The sequence below is a fragment of the Galeopterus variegatus genome, unplaced genomic scaffold, assembly GCF_000696425.1.
Source record: "Galeopterus variegatus unplaced genomic scaffold, G_variegatus-3.0.2 Scaffold4429, whole genome shotgun sequence".
Classification (NCBI taxonomy): Eukaryota; Metazoa; Chordata; class Mammalia; order Dermoptera; family Cynocephalidae; genus Galeopterus; species Galeopterus variegatus.
This window is the reverse complement of record NW_007730540.1, coordinates 55,965-72,670: the sequence shown is the minus strand read 5'-3', so window position 1 is coordinate 72,670 and position 16,706 is coordinate 55,965. Positions and strand designations below refer to the sequence as shown.

Below are 16,706 nucleotides of genomic sequence, written 5' to 3'. Positions count from 1 at the left end.
CAAACAAACAACAACAACAACAACAACAATAACAAAACAAAAAACAAATAAACCGGGGTGGGGGGGGAGAGGAAGATATAACAACCACAATTTTTTTTGAAGTTCTTACAACAAACAAATGGAGGGGACACACTTGGGTGGGAGGGGGGAGAGGGAGGAGGGAGGGAGGTTTCGGTGATGGGATATAATAATCAAGTACATTGTATATTGACAAAATAAAAATAATAAAAATAAAAATAAAATAAAATGAAAAAAAAATTTTATTATCCATCTGTTCAAAAAAAAAATAGGTTGGAACTATTTGAGAAAATTATAAAACTCCTGTGTAAGAAATCAGAATCAGGTAATCTAGCGGTTTTTCTCCCCTCTGAGATCACCCTTGAAGTTCTCTATCACCCTAATCCAATCTGGATTGGTTAATCTACAAATCTACAGTGATAAAGCTTCCTTTCACCAGCTTCCTGAGAATTTTATTTTTGTGTTAAATACTTATTCCATGGGTATGGTGTCCTTCTTGTTCTTGGTTTTGTAGAAGCTCATTCTCCAGTAGCTTCTTGAAAAAGGGTGATGGGGAGAGTTTGCACATGTGACTGTGTCTTTATTCATATGTGATTACTTGATTAATAATCTAGCTGGGCATGCTATTCTAATATAGAAAATAATTTTTTCTTAGACATTTGGTGACCTGGTTTTGTTGCTTTCTAGTTTCCTATATTGTTATTGAAATCCCTAGACTATTCTGATTCCCAATTCATTCTTTGTTATCTGCTTTTTTCTTTGTGGAACCTTCTAGGAGTTTCTTTTTATCCCTGGTATGGATCTTTATTTTGGTATTCAGTGGGTCTTTCTAGTTTTGAAATTAATTTCTTTCAATTTGAGCAAATATTCTTTTATTTAATTTTTTTATTCTAATCTTCTCACTCTTTTAAAAGGCATTTTTATTAGATAGATGTTGGCACTATTGGATTGATCTTCTGATTTCCTTATTTTTTCCCTATTATTTTAAGTATTTTTCTTCTGATTTCTGTTTTTTTTATTTTAATTTTAACCCTTCAATTGAATTTTTAATTATGCTAATAGCATTTATTTCCATAAGCGATTTCTTATTCTTTGAATGTTGTTTTAAAAAATCATCCTGTTCTTTTTCAGTGAATAATATATCACCTCAGGTGTTTCTGAGGACACTAAATGTGGTTTGGGAAATTTTGAAGAGTTTTTTCTTTTATATACTCCCTAAGTTATCTCTGAGTTTCCTTTGAGTTCCCTGTTTTTGCTTATTTGTTTTGGTCTCTGCCTTGCCTGTTTAGGTTTTTGGTGGGTTTGTGTCACATCTCAGACAGAATTGCTGGCTTTCAATTCATATTATGGGTAATGTACTAAAAAGTTAATTGGAAGCTTTCTGTGCCTGGGTAGGTTGTCAACTAGTGGGCTTCAGCATAGGGAATATTGGTGAAGTCCTAGTCATTTCATGGAAGTACTCTCAAATTCAGTATCTCTTGATCTTTTTGTTGTTGTTGTTGTTGGCTGGGTAGTTTTCCCAAAATGGATTTAGCAGTCTGTTTCTTAGGACGTATAAGCCTAGCTGCCATTATTCTGAGATGATTAAGAAGGGGTGGAGGGCCTCCCAGTTCTCTGTGCAGACTTGTGATTTTTTTTCATTCAGTATGATTCTTTGCCTTAATATCCAGTGTGCTTGGTGTCCCAGTTCTGAGCCTCTCTGTTTCAAGCTCTTCAGAGAAGAAAAGTCTGCTGGGATTGGAGAGGGGTGGACACCTGGCTGGGAGAGAGTTTAGGGGAAAGGACCTCCTCCTGAAACCCACTGTAACTATCATTTTGTTTTTAGCCTCATCTTGAACCTCAGCCTCCAATTGTTTCTGGGATTATGAAGTATGACTTGACATTTCTTGTTGGTTCATGCCATTGTTTGTTTAGGTATCAAGCTTTCTTTACTTTTCCTAGTCAGTTACCTCTTATCCACTTGACACCCATCTTCACATTGTTATTTGTGTCTTGTCTGCAGAATTCTCCTTACTCATTCTGTTTGCCCTTGTGGGTTGTAGCTTTTATATCATCTTAGTATGGATCGGTGACGGTGAGAGATACATACACATGTTCACGCCATCAAGTTTAAGTGGAATTTTCCTCTTTTTCTCTTCGATTCTGTTGTTAACAATAAAAAAATAAAAGTACAAAAAATTCAAAAATAAAGAAATCCTTTAGATCTTCTTTCTTGAGTTTTATATTGGGCTTGTTCTTTCCTGGTACACCCTTGATGTCATTCTTATATATATGAGCATTTAACATTAATTTGTGTGGAGACTGCTTTGCTTTTTTTTCCTTTTGACAGTATTTGCTTCCTTCTGATGTGCCCTGGAAAAATGTCTTTGTTCTTTCCTTATTAAGCTGGAAAGGGTTTATTTTTCTCTTCTAGCAGGATGCTACAATATTCTGGTTTTTTTCTGAGTCGTTTCTCCCACTGCCTTTTTGTTCTCTCCCCTGTTGTGATGTGAAGGGGTATTTTCTTAGACTCTTTTTCTGTGGAAAGACTAATTTTCATTGGTTTCCCAATTGAGCAGAAAATTGAGGCAGTGACACCATTTTACATCTTCTGTGTCAGTGTTTGGGTTTGATGATTTCATACCATGGGAGACATAGTAAAGAATGGGAGCTTTATTGGGATAGGTTTTGTTTTTCTTAAAGATGTTTAGAAGATGTACCAATGGCTGATAAACATCAAATTAGTCTCTTTGCCTAAGGGTCACCAGGATTAGTCTTATATCTTTACTTTATTATTTCTTTTAAAGTATTAGTTATCTTTAATAGGATCCAAGAGTAGAGTTGAGAAGAAAGGAGAAAGTTATAGAAGTGTGGCACTGAAGCCACTATTTTAATGATGATAGCATTATTTCTTGGAAATACTGTCGTAGAAATGATTTTAAAATACTGGGTCTTCCCAACTGTGTATATATATCTATATGCTGTTCACATACTGGCCATTGTATTTTTTAGGAGCAATGACTGTAATCAAAGAACCAAAAATGCCTTGACCTCAGGAGCCATCACACTAGTCTATATTTGCTGATTTTTTTCCAGATCGTGGCACTTTAAAATTTAGGCAGGATGTAAAGAATGCAATTTTATTTAAATTGGTATTTTTTTTTTTTTTGCTTTTTTTTTTTGTCATGGTAAGGGGATCACAACCCTTGGCTTGGTGTCGCCCGCACTGCGCTCAGGCAGTGAGCGCACCGGCCATCCCCTTATAGGATCCGAACCTGTGGTGGGAGCGCCGCTGCGCTCCCAGCGCCGCACTCTCCCAAGTGAGCCACGGGGTCGGCCCTAAATTGGTATTTTTAAAGATGGTGTTTGACAGATTTTGTTTATTTGTTTCAGACATTTTTTGAGTGCCTACTTTTCCCAGGACTAGTACCTGGATAGCATTTAATACTGTCACCAACATGACAAACCTTCCCCTTTTCCTACCACCTCCCCCAATCTAGCTGTGCTCTGCAATCTCTACTGGTACTGAGGGTACTAGAGGAGACTGCCTGTCTTGAAGGCCCAATTTAGAACAAATTTCACTGAATTGTGCTGTCATAAGCTGGGTTTACAGAGAAATAAAAATCTACATCCCATGATAGCAGGCCTAATCTGGAGAGAGGGGAGGAAGGTGCAAATTTGAAAATGAAGAGTTCCACTTCCGTTCTCCGATATTCCTTCTTGGAGGTTCTCATCTTGGCATTGCTTCCATCGTGTGGGGAGTGAAAAATTCCCAGATAGAACCAAGCCCCTTTTCAGTTCTTACTATGCGTGGTGTGTGGGTCCATCCCTCTATCCAGTACTTAGATCCATTTCGCAACCAAGTTACCTATTGACTATGGGTTACAGTAGTGTGGCTGTAATTGGGCTACATCTATTAGCTGGTGGTGGTGGTTATAATTATACAAAGAATGCACTAGAGCCGTCTAGTGCCATGAACACCTTCTTTGTGGCAGGATGACAAACACCTTTCAGCTGGAGTATTTTCTGCACTTTTCATTATCCATGCAAATGTCCCTCCCCACTGGTCCAGACAATTGAAGGTTCTCTGTATTTTTATTCTGTTTTTTAAAAACGTATTAACATTATCTCCTTAATCTCTGTGCAGTTAGTGTGTGTTAGCAACTGCCAGTTAGTCCTCTGTATTTCCAGGTCTCTAAAATGCTATCTGAAGCCTGCACTCTAAGTAAGAAGTGATAAGCAGAGCATGCCTCATAAAGCTGTTTTCTATCCATTCACACACCTGACACCAAGGAGCCAATGATAATGTTTAGGGTTGACTACATCTTGGTTTGATCCAGCGTCTTTATTTAAATGTGATGATTTAATAAAGTTGCAAGGAAAAAAAAAGACAAACAAAAGGCCTGAACTTTAATTTTCAAACAAAATAGGACCTCTCCTTCTGAACTATTCTTAGTTTTGCTCATTTGATAAGAAGAATTTTATTATTGACTCTTTAAAGATTTGGTATTTAGATTCCTTATTAATGCATAGTAATTATAGATCAGACCATTTCTTCATACTTAAAGTAGAAAACTGACTTTATAAGAATCTGTCAAAGCTCAAACTATCTCATAGACATGGCCTATTCCATAAGCCCATTCTTTTATAGACTAGAACAATTTTTAGAGATGAATTACTTGCCTTTGATTCTTCCTGTGGAGCCAGCATGATTGATCTCTAAATTTCAGTGTATTTCCACAATGTCTACATATTGGTTTCACAGAGCAAATAACATGGTTTTACTACCAAATGTGGCGAAATATTAATTTTCTGCCATTTCAGTGTTAATAGAATATACTTTAACCATGACAGTTAATGCATCCAAATCCATTTAATTAGATAAATAGACTAGTTGGTATCATTAGTATTTTCTCTTACTTGATTTTTCTTGTGAATAAACGGAGAATGTTTTTATAAGAAGAATGTTCCTGTTTTTTAAATTCAGTTTTCTCATGTAGTAAGTTTAATATGGCTTATGTCTTAAAACAATTACATCAACTCTTCTATACAAGGCAGTTTATGGAGAGTGAAATATATCATTTTTAGGAAATTATTTGTGCCTTTCCCAGAAGAGAAAATATTGGCTTCCTATACTTTTGCCAATTTGGTAGTGACTGTATCTTGTACTTGCTCTAAGTATGCATTAGTAGTTTATTTCCTAATAAAGAGGTAATTTTCTACTGTGTCCTTATTCTTTAACTTAGATTGGATTCATTCTTAAAGGAGCACAAAAGCAAACACACAGATCTCTCATTCCGATTTTAAATAATTTAGAGTGGAACTGTGAACACAATATTTTCCCCATTGAAGATCACTTTATACTGAAGTTTAATATAGATTTTTAAATTTCTATTTAAAATTTGGGCTCAGGAGGGTGATGGTAAAGTGTGACATTCGCAAGCTGTTTCCTGGTGATGAAAAATGCATGAGAACAAACCCACACAGGACTAGTCAGGCGACTTTGAATGTAATTTTCCATTAAATTTTACTTGATTCAACTCAACACATGGTTTGTATCTTATAAGTTTCTTGAAGAAAAGAAGTAGGTGGTCCTAAAATAACAAAATGCTTAAAGAATTCAAACAATTCATTGTAATCCGTGGTTCAACTCATATGGGAAATAGTTGATTTCTTAGAAAAACATCTATAACCTCTTCTCCCTTCTTCTTCCTCCCTTCCTTTTTATATTAAATTTTGAAATTTCTTTGTCCTTCCTAAATATATATATATATTGTTGTGGGATGAATTTTGTTCCTGGAAATTTCCTGTGTTGAGGACCCAATCCCCAGTAACTCGGAATGTGACCGTGTTTGGAGATAAAGTTTTTAAAGAGGTGATTAAGTTAAAATGAGGTCATTGGGGTGGCACACTAATCTAATCTGACTAATGTCCTTATGAAAAGAGGGAGGGGCACCAGGGGTACACTCACCCAGAGGAAGGCTCTGTGAGGACACAGTGAGAAGGCAGCCATCTACAAGCCAGGGAGAGATACATCAGGAGAAATGAAACCTGTTGACACCTTGATCTTGGACTTCTAGCTTCCAGGACTGTGAGAAAATAAATGTTTGTCATTTAATACCACCCATTCTGTGGTATTTTATTATGGCACCTCTAGAAAACTAATACACACACACACACACACAAAATAACACCCGACTGCTGCTTTTTTTTTTTTTTTTTTGGTTTTAAAACATGTCTATACACTCTTTAATATTCATCCCATGAAAAAGGTAGGATATGGGCCAACCTTAGTGACTTATCTCTAATGAATAGAATATGGTCGAAGTGATGCCACGTAACCTCCAACTCTCTGTTAGAAAAGGCTTTCTATCTCAGACTGCTGGCCCTTGCAACCCAGCCCCCATGCTGTGAGGAAGCTCAGGCCACAAGGAAAGCCTAGGCGGTCTAGTGCTGGAATAAACTCTTGTCGTTTGGTTAGGATGATTTCTTAAAACATAGTTAATTACAAAATTTGTGCTACTACTTTTCATTCTCATACTGAGTGCTAAATGAGACTAGATTAAATTGATGGCTTTTGCTTCGAGGAAAAAGTGTATTTAATTAGAACTCAGTGTATGGTCTTGGGCAAATCAGTTAGTCTTTCTGGGAGGCTTTCATATTTGTATACTTATATTAGAGTAGATGATGCTGAAAGAGTTATTCTGCTCTGGGAGCTATGATTTTGTGTTGGCAAGAATTTTATTTTCCATATTTTATTATGGGGCTTGGGGAGGAATTGACCCCACACTGGATACTTTGGTCAGGAAGTGGCTTACTGTGGTGTCCAACTTTGTGGCTGATTGAGTATTTGCACCTGGAAGCATTCTTGCAGCACATATTAAATTTTCCAGCACTTGCTCTGTTTTTGCCACAGTCATTCTTCCTATAGAGGTGTTCAGCCACTGTCTAGACATATGCTGGATTAATACTTGGGATTCTCAGAAATTAACTTTCTTGCATCCTTTTTATTAGCATTAGTAATTAGTAACAGAAATTGCCTGACTATACTTTCTCAGTATTCAGAGCTTCAAGTTACCATGTATTATATACACATCGAAAGACCTGACTTTGATATTGCAACATCTTTAGTTCCATACACAAATTCTGTTCTTTTTCATTACAACACAAAACTATACATATGTAAAATGAATTGACTTTCAACCATTGAACTTTATACAGGTGAACTGGGGTGGTAGAAAATTTGAATGTGTACCTATTTTCTGCAGCTTCTGTGGCATTAAGTCTAAGTCTCTAACATTCAGACATATTTAGAGGTTTATTTGCTGTAGTAAGGATTAAGGTAGTGGGATCCTATTTTGTGGAAGAGGTTAGTTTGCAGAGCAAAAATGCTTGTTAATGACTCAAATATTGGAGGTTAGGAGATTCCTTATCTTGTTATTGAATTTAAAAGTAATGAATCAAATGTTTGACAGTTAAATATGAGGTTTGTTATAGGTTGCTGTAAAATAATCTTTATTAATTTAGAAAACTTTCCTTTCTGTCAACTCTCCCTTCAATTTGTGATTTGTATACCTTATTTATATCAATCTAGTCATTACTTTAAAAAAAAAATTATTAAAAAAAAGAAATTGATTTCTTAGAGTTTGGAAGCAGGGAAGTCCATGGTCCAGGGAGCAAATTTGGTGAGTGCCTTCTTCTTGATGGAACCCTACAGAGTCCCATGGTGACCAGAATGTCACATGGTGAGAATGGGTTGAGCAAGAGAGCTAGCCGTTACCTTTTAAGAGTTAAGAAACATACTAAAATTTATGCATTTAGAGTTAATCAGTATCTCAGTCTTTCCTGATTAATTCAAGAAACCCCAGTGTGCTTTTATATTTCTGTTCTCATCGTTTTTGGCTTCCTACACTTTCCTCATCACTCCAGCTACATCTTATATTGAGGTAGTATGGAATTTTATATCCATATTTTTTTTTCTGTGGGTGATAAAATTATAGTGTTTTTTATCCCACTTGAGGGACTATCTTGAGTACAGTATTAGTGTTAGTATAGTGTATTGGTATTAGTATAATGTTAATTTTGAAAATATTACTTGTCTTTTTGCAGCCACTGTTGTCTGTGAAAATGTTATACTTGTTGAATAATTTTTTCTATTTAGATGCAACCTCTCCCTGAAGTTTTTCAGAAGAATTCTGTTCAAACATTGAGCTTATTACTTTTGCAACTGTGTTCATTCTTTTCTTCACTGCCCATTAAGTATTTTATTCAATTGATTGAATAATCTCTAAGATCTCTAGTTGTTTCTTTTTAAACTATGTGATATCTTCTTAAAGCTCTCTGAAGGTATTGGTTATTTATATTTAAACGTAAATATATTTCTTTTTCTGCTAGTTTGTTGTTGGAGTATAAAAACACTACCAATGTTTGCATGTTGATTTTGTATCCCACATCTTTACTGAAATTGTCTATCAACTCTTAAGAGTTTTTTTGTAGTGTAGGCCTTTCTATATATAGAATCATGTAATCTGCAAACAGGAACAATTTGACTTTGTCTTTTCCAATCTGAATGCCCTTTGTTTCTTTCTCTTGCCTTATTGCTCTGGCTAGTATTTCCAATACTATGTTGAATAGGAGTGGTGAGAGTGGGCATCCTTGTCTTGTTCCCATTCTTAATGGAAAAGCTGTCAGCTTTTCTCCATTACAGATGATATTGAAGGAGAGTTTGTCATATATTGCTTTTATTGTGTTGTGATACTTCCTTTTATACCTAACTTTCTGACAGTCTTTATTATTAAGAGATGTTGAATTTTGTCAAATGCTTTTCTGTGTCTATCGAGATAATCATATGGCTTTTGTCCTTGATTTTGTTGATATGGTGTATCACATTTATTGGTTTGCATATGTGGAATCATCCTAGTATCCCTGGAATGAATCTCAGTTGATTGTGGTGTACAATCTTTTTGATGTGTTGCTGTATTCTGTTTGCTAATATTTTGTTGAGGATTTTTGCATCAACATTCATCAGAGATGTTGGCTTGCTTCCTTTCTTTGTTGTGTCTTTGTCTGGTTTTGGTATCAGTGTGAGCTGCCCTCATAGAATGAGTTTGGGAGAATGGCCTCTGTTTCAATTTTTTGGAAGTTTGAAGAGAATAGGTATTAATTCCTCTCTAAAGGTTTGGTAGAATTCATCAGTAAAGCTATCCAGTCCTGGGCTTTTCTTTGTTGGGAGACTGCTGATTACTGCTTCGATCTCATTTCTTGTTGTTAGTCTGTTCAGGTTTCTATGCCTTTTTTGGTTCAGTCATGACACTTTGTATGTGTCCAGAAGTTTATCTGTTTCCTCCAGGTTTTCAAATTTGTTGGTGAATAATTGTTTATAACAGTCTCTAATCATTCTTTGTGTTTCTATGGTATCAGATGTAATATGCTCATTTCATTTCTAATTTTTGTTTTTTGGGTCTTCTCTCTTCTTTTTTTAGTTAGCCTAGCTAATGGTTTGTCTATTTTATTTATCTTCTCAAAAAACCAACTTTTTGTTTCGTTGATCTTTTCTATCTTTTTTTTTTTTGGTTTCTATTTTATTTAGTAGTTCTCTGATCTTGATTATTTCTTTCCATCTACTAATTTTGGGATTGGATTTTTCTTTTTCAAGCTCTTTGAGAATGTAGCATTAGGTTGTTTATTTGAAATTTTTCTATTCTTTTGTTGTAAGCATTTATTTCAATAAAATTCCCTTTTAGTACTGCTTTTGCAGTATCCTGTAGGTTTTGATATAATGTGTCTTTATTTTCAATAGTTTCAAGAGATTTTTTGATATCCAGTTAAATTTTTTCCTGGACCTGTAGGTTGTTCAGGTGCATGTTGTTTAATTTCCATGTGTTTGTAAAGTTTCCCTTGTTATTGATTTCTGGTTTTAATCATTGTGCTCTGAAAAGATTTGTAAGAAATTACATTTTAAAAAAAGTTTGTTGGGCCAGCCCCATGGCTCACTCGGGAGAGTGTGGTGCTGGTAGCGCCAAGGTGGAGGGATCGGATCCTATATAGGGATGGCCGGTGCACTCACTGGCTGAGCGTGGTGCAGACCACACCATGCTGAGGGTTGCAATCCCCTTACTGGTCAGGAAAAAAAAAAGTTTGTTAAGACTTGATTTGTAACCTAATACGTGGTCTGTCCTGGAGAATGTTCCATGTACTAATGAGAAGAATGTACATTTTGTGGTTGCTGGATGAAATGTTCTGTAAATATCTGCTAAGGACAGTTGGTCTAAAACATAGTTTAAATTCTGTGTTTCTCTGTTGATTTGTTGTGTAGATGATCTGTCCAGTGTTGAGAGAGGGGTGTTCAGGTCTCCAACTATTATCATATAGGGATCTATGTCTTTCGTTAAGTCTGATAGTGTTTGCTTTGTATGTCTGGTGCTTCAATGTTGGGTGCATAAATATTTATGATTGCTGTGTCTTCTTGCTGGATAGATACCTTTATCATTATATAGTGGCCTGTATGTCTCTTTTAATGGTTTTTGGTTTAAAGTCTATTTTATCCAACATAAGAATAGCTACTCCTGCTCATTTTTGATTTGTACGGTATATCTTTTTCCATCTTTTCATTCTTAGTCTGTGTGTGTCTTTATAGGTGAGTTGAGTCTCTTGAAGCAAGCATATGGTTGTGTCTAATCCAATCAGCCAGTCTGTGTCTTTTGAATGGGGAAGTTAATCCTTACAATTATAGTTGTTACTGGAAGGTATTGTCTTACTTCTGGCTTTTTATTGATTTTCATTTAGTTGTTTTAAATATCGTTTGTCCTTCCCCCCCGTCCTTCTAACATTTGTGTTCAGTTTGTTGAGTTTTTGGGGGTAGTAAAATACAGTTTCTTCTGTGGATTGAATGTCCCCTCTCCAAACTTACTGAATCTTAAATTGTGTTCCCCAGAGTTCCAGATATTGGAAACTTGGCCCCCACTATAACAGCTGAGTGTGGGAAATTCTATTATGTAACTGAAACCTGGAGCCTTGAAGAGGTATTTAGATTGTAGGATCTTGCTGTAAGTGTATGGATTTATAATGGTGGTCAGTGGCATGGTTCTGAGGGCTTAAACAGGAGAGCACATGAGAGTCAGTCTCTTTCTCTGCTCTGCCATTTTCTGCCATGTGAGTTCCCTGTATTGCTGTAAAGCCAGCACCAAAGAAGACCCTCATCAGATGTTTACTGGACTTTGGACTTCTCAGCTTCCAAAACTGTAAGCAATACATTTTGTTTTCTTACATATCACTCAGCTTCAAGTATTTGTGTTATAAGCAATAGAAACAGATCGATAAAGTTTCTTTCTCTTTCTTGTTTGCATTTTTGTTCTATCAGTGTGTTTTCTTCTTTCTTGTTATTTGTGGTAAAGATTATCATTTTTGGATTGCAGATATAGGATTCCATTGAGGATTTGCTGTAGGGATGGTCATGAGGTTGTGAACTCCCATAGTGTTTGTTTGTCTGGGAAATACACAATTTCTCCTTCATTTCTGAAGGATAGTCTTGCTGGGTATAGTATTCTTGGTCGGCAGTTTTTTTTCTTTTAGTATTTTGAGTACATCATCCCATTCTCTTCTGGGATATAGAGTTCCTGTTAAGAAGTCTGCTGTTAGTCTGATGGGGACTATCTTATAGGTAATTTGGTGCTTTTTCTTGCTGTTTTTAGGATTCTTTTTTTGTCTTTGAGTTTTGTCAGTTTGACTATAATGTGTCTTGGAAAGGACCTTTTTTGATTGACTCTCTTTAGGGACCTTTGAGCTTTCTGTGTCTGAATGTCCATGCCTCTCCCTATATCTGGGAAGTTTTCTGCTATTATTTTGTTGTATATGTTCTCATTGCCTTTTTCTTTCTCCTCCTCTTCAAGGCTACCCATGATTTGGCTGTTTGTGTGCTTCTGGTTGTCTGCTATTTCTCTTAGATTTTCTTTATTTTTAAAAATTCTTCTTTCTTTTTCTCTTTTTTTTGTCTGCCTGAGTTATTTTTAAGAGACTGTCTTCCAAATTGGAAACTCTTTCTTCTGTTTGCTCTAACCTACTGCATACCCTCTCAGTTGTGTTTTTTATTTTATTTAATGCCTCCTTCAGTTCCATGAGCTCTGCTGCATTCTTTTTTAAAGTATTAATCTCTTTATAAATTTCCTCCTTTATATCCTGGATTGTTTTGCTCATTTCATTGTGTTGTCTAACTGTGTTTTCTTGTATCTCATTGAGTTTCCTTAAAATTTTTACTTAGAATTCCTTTTCAGTCATTTCAAGGGTTTCCTGCTCTGTGGGATCTGGTATTGAGATTTATTTTATCCCTTTGGTAGACTCATATTTTCTTGGCTTTTTTTTTTTTTTTTCATATTTCTAGTATGTCTATGTTGGTATCTGGTCATCTGGTAGAGCAGTTGCTTATTCTATTATTCTCCTTTCCTGACTCCACTGGTGACCTTCCTTGTGTCAATGCAATTGAGTCATCAGTGGTCTGCCTGCACAGTGGCTGCTGCAGCTGGTGGTGTAGTAGCAGGCCAGCCTTGTGGCTGTGGCGGCTGTGGCAGTGTTTTTCGTGGGCTACCTGTGTGGCAGCGGTGCATTTACAGGTGGTGGGCTGTTTACATAACAGTGGTGGCTGCTTGGCGGCACAAGTGTTGGTGGTGACTGTAGCACTGGTGGTTGTAGCAGCCATCTGCTTGGCTGTGGTGTGCACAGCAGTGGTCCACACAGCTATGGTGTCTGCAGCGGTAGTGGGGTTACCTCATGGGCGTGGCAGCTGTTCTTATGGCTGTAGTTGCCTCCCTGGTATCTGTTGTGTCTGCAGATACAGTGGGGTTACTTTGGGGTTACCAGTGCTTGCAACTGCCTCCTCATCTGTGGTGTCTGCAGCAGCAGCTGGGTTATCTTTTGGGGACAGCAGTGGAGTTGGTGTCTGCAAGTACCTCCCTCACATGTGGGTGTCCTTGGTGGCAATGGGGTTACTTTGTAGTGTCAGCAGTGGCGCAGGTACCTGTAGTACTACAGGCAGCTGCAGCTGTCTCCCTTACATATGCGGTGTTCTTGGTGGGATCAGGGTCAACTTATGTTGGCAGCAATGATGGTGGTGGTTGTAACCAGCTCTCTTGTGTCTGTGGAGTCTGTGGCTGTAGTGATGGGTTACCTACAGGACTGCTGCTCTGTGGGGAGTGGCTCTCTGAGGGACAATGGTTCTGGGACCAGACAATGGCTCCGGTGACTGCAGCAGCTGTGGCAGTGGGCCCGTTTCTGTCTTCTGCAGAAAGAATGCATCCCGAACATTTCTAGTCCATCATCTTCCCAGAAGTCCCCACATTCTCTGTTTGTCTCCTCTGTCCAGATGCCTCTGCAGCTTGCTTGGCAGGACACCACATGATCAACTGTGTTGAATAGTCTCATTTTTACATACAGGTTCCTTCTTCTTTTATCTAATAGTCTCCTACACATTGAGGCTCTTCTCTGAAGTTTTGATCCTGATTACATTCTATATTTCAGAATTCCTCAAAACTTCTGATTAGATATTGGCGGTCTTTAGTTTTCCATTCCTGATTCTAATTTATCATTTTTGCAAAATATATTTTCAGTGACTATGTGGTATTTTGGGTGGGGAGGAGGTAAAAAAGCTGTGTACAACCTGCAACATAGAATCTTTATAAATAGAGGGAGTCAGAAAGTGGAATGAGAGTACACTCAAAAATGTGTTCAAACTCAAGCTCAATAGTAGTGTTCTATAAACTTTCTGTAAGGAGTTCTTTCACTAAGCTTCTTTTTAAAAAAGTTTTGATTTTTTCATTGTACATGTTTATGGGGTATAGTTAGTTGTTTCAATACATGCAAATATTGTGTAATGTTCTAGTAAGAGCAGATAGCATATCTATCACCTAAACATTTATCATTTGTTTGTGGTTATAACATTCACGATCTTCTTTTCTGTCTATCTTGAAATATATGATACGATATTATTAGCTATTGTCACCCTGAAGTGCCAGAACCTATTCTTCCTAACTAACTTTGTAACCTTGTACTGGTTTACCAACCTTTCCCCAGTCCCCTCTGTCCTCTTCCCCGCCTCTGGTAACCATCATTCTACTCTTTGTTTCTCTCTTTTTTTCCTTCTCTTTTTAATTTGTTTTTTTCTTTCACTAAGCTTTTAAATGTGTTTATTTATGAAGCACCACAATCATTAGCAACTTTTATGAATTATACATGTACTTATAACTGTGATAAGATAATCCTTTTAGTAAGTTGTTTTTTAAATTCTTATATAGTTATTTTCTAATGTTTTGATATTTCCCTTTTATAGAGAGGTTAAAATAATAGATAATTTTTTATTGAAATAATAGACCATGGAGTACAGCACTCTCCTTTCCTTGCCCTGTGGTTGAAGTTGGGGTGGGAGTTGAGCTCAGCAAGAGTGATGAGGTCACTCACTCAGCACTTTTTTGGTCATGATTAGATGTAACCTTTCTTAAGTAAGAGTCATTTTGTTGCAGCTAAACCTTATGGATTGGTTTATGTATACGTGACAGTTCCATTTTATATTAATTTGTGATAACTGAGTGATATGTCTTTGCTTATCTGTTGGCATTATCTCTAAAATGTATTGGAGGAGTACCTTTAGATGCACAAGTATTATACTGTTATGCTTTACAACAGAAGCCAGATAGGAAATATTTTCAGCTTTGTTGGCTACATGATCTCTGTTACAACTACAGCTCTGTTGTAGCTTGAAAGCCATAAGACTAAAATATGTAAATGAATGAGCATGACTGTGTTCCAATAAAATTTTATGGACACTAAAGTTTGATTTTCATATAATTTTCACATATTATGAAATTTTATTCTTCTTTTGATTTTTTTCTTTCCAACTGTTAAAAAAAATGTAAAAACCATTCTGAGTTCATGGGATGCCAAAAAACAGTTGGGGGGCTAGATTTGACACATGGGCTGTAGTTGGCCAGCCCCTAATTTAGAAGATTATTTAATAACATTAAAAATTTTCATCATACATAGAATGAAAAAAGAGCAGGTTACAAAACAGTATGTGTAGTTTGATCCCATTTATGTGAAAAAGCAATTGTCAGCATACAGATAGCAGTGGAAGAAGAGATATCAAAATATTAACACTGGTTTTGTGGTTAGATTATGGGTAAATTTAATTCTACATTGTGTTCATTTGTAATTTTTTGAGTTTTGCACTCTTTTTTATGTTGTTTTTTGAAATAAATATTCTTAAATTAGAAAAAGTTACTTTAAAAGTCACAGAGGATCTGTACATTCTCAGCAAAATCGGGACATTTATTGTTAATTAATTTGATACAATCTGTTTTGTTTACCCTCTGCTCCATTTTTAGCCGACCAGTCCCAAATTTGGAAAAGCTGATTCATATGAAAAACTGGAAAAACTAGGGGAAGGATCTTATGCTACAGTATACAAAGGGAAAAGCAAGTAAGTTAATTATTTTTTGAATATTTCACATGTAAAATGTATCTGCTCTCAATACTAAATAACAGTATATTTGAATAATTCTCATCTAATATACAATAGTTTTCCACCCCCCCAGTTTTTTTCTTCTTAAGTGTAAAAGTCAGTGGTTTTCTCTGATAGCAAACAGTTTTGCAGATTTGTCCAATTTACTTTTTTGTTTAACCCCCCCCCCCAACTTTGTTTTCTTTTTCTCTCGGTGGAGTTGGAACCCTCTAATGAGAATTTGTTTATAGGGGAATGGTTTGATTAGTTTCTCGTGGAGCCTTAGTGTTAACTTGAGAATAAGAGTATTGATTTGACAAACTGAGTATATCGGTCATTCTTGAATTGAGCTTTTACTTCATCTTTCAGAATTCACTTTGTTAAAAAAAACCCTGCAAACCCTTTTTTTTCCTGTCTACTTCGGCATCGTGCTGCATATATTTCCACATAGAGAAATAACTCTTTCCCCCTTTTTTTCTCTTTCTCTCCATTGCTATTCCAGGGTCAGGGCACAGATTTTTATTCTTAAAAAGCTCATTCCATATGTTTCTGATCTGCCTCCTCCCTCTCCCTTAAGGGCAGAGAGGTACTGTATTTAGTGGCATGTAGCTTGTAGAAAACTTAAACTTAATGCTATTTCTGAAATAGCCACTGGAAACATAAGCTTTGTTTTACCTTAATAACTTTCCTGAATGATGTTGAAACAAAATTTTCTGAACCGTCCTTGTTGTTACCTGTGTATAAAGTCATTATAGAGGATAGGACATTCTAACCTAAGCAATTAAATAATTGGATGTAGAAGAAAGCTTTCTAAAGGATCATTCTAAACACATAATTGGAAGTTTTGACTGTGTCCTATTTTAAGTAATCTTTGGCTTTTCTGGAATGTAGCCTTATTATACCTTTGCTCATAGTTTTTAAATTAAGAAGATGAAGAAATATTCTTTATAAAGGATGATATGTAAGTAAGGAAATGCATAAATGGTGTAAGTCAAAAGTAATAGTATTAATTTTGAGAGTTTTAAAATTATATTTGTTAAAAAAGGTGTATTTTTTTATTTGAATGAAAAATCAAAATGATGGGAAATAAAAACAAAACAAAACCCAGAGGGCTGTTAATGACTTAACCTTGTTGCTTGAGAATTATGGAATGTTAGGGTAACCATCTAAATGGTTAAGCTAATTTTAACAGGGGTTGTGTCCTTTTATATTTTTCCTAAAGAAA

At 36.0% G+C, this 16,706-nt stretch overlaps 1 protein-coding gene across 1 annotated transcript in view; it reads left to right on the top strand.

Annotated features, from left to right (window-relative positions):
• The window catches only part of LOC103603080 (cyclin-dependent kinase 14-like), a gene marked incomplete at its 3' end in the record, with an annotated part of 83,523 nt that overhangs the window by 31,783 nt on the left and 35,034 nt on the right, over nucleotides 1-16,706 (top strand). Inside the window, exon 3 of the mRNA XM_008587556.1 lies at nucleotides 15,366-15,460. Within this exon, the coding sequence (XP_008585778.1) occupies nucleotides 15,366-15,460 (95 nt within the window). The remainder of the gene's footprint in view (nucleotides 1-15,365; nucleotides 15,461-16,706) is intronic.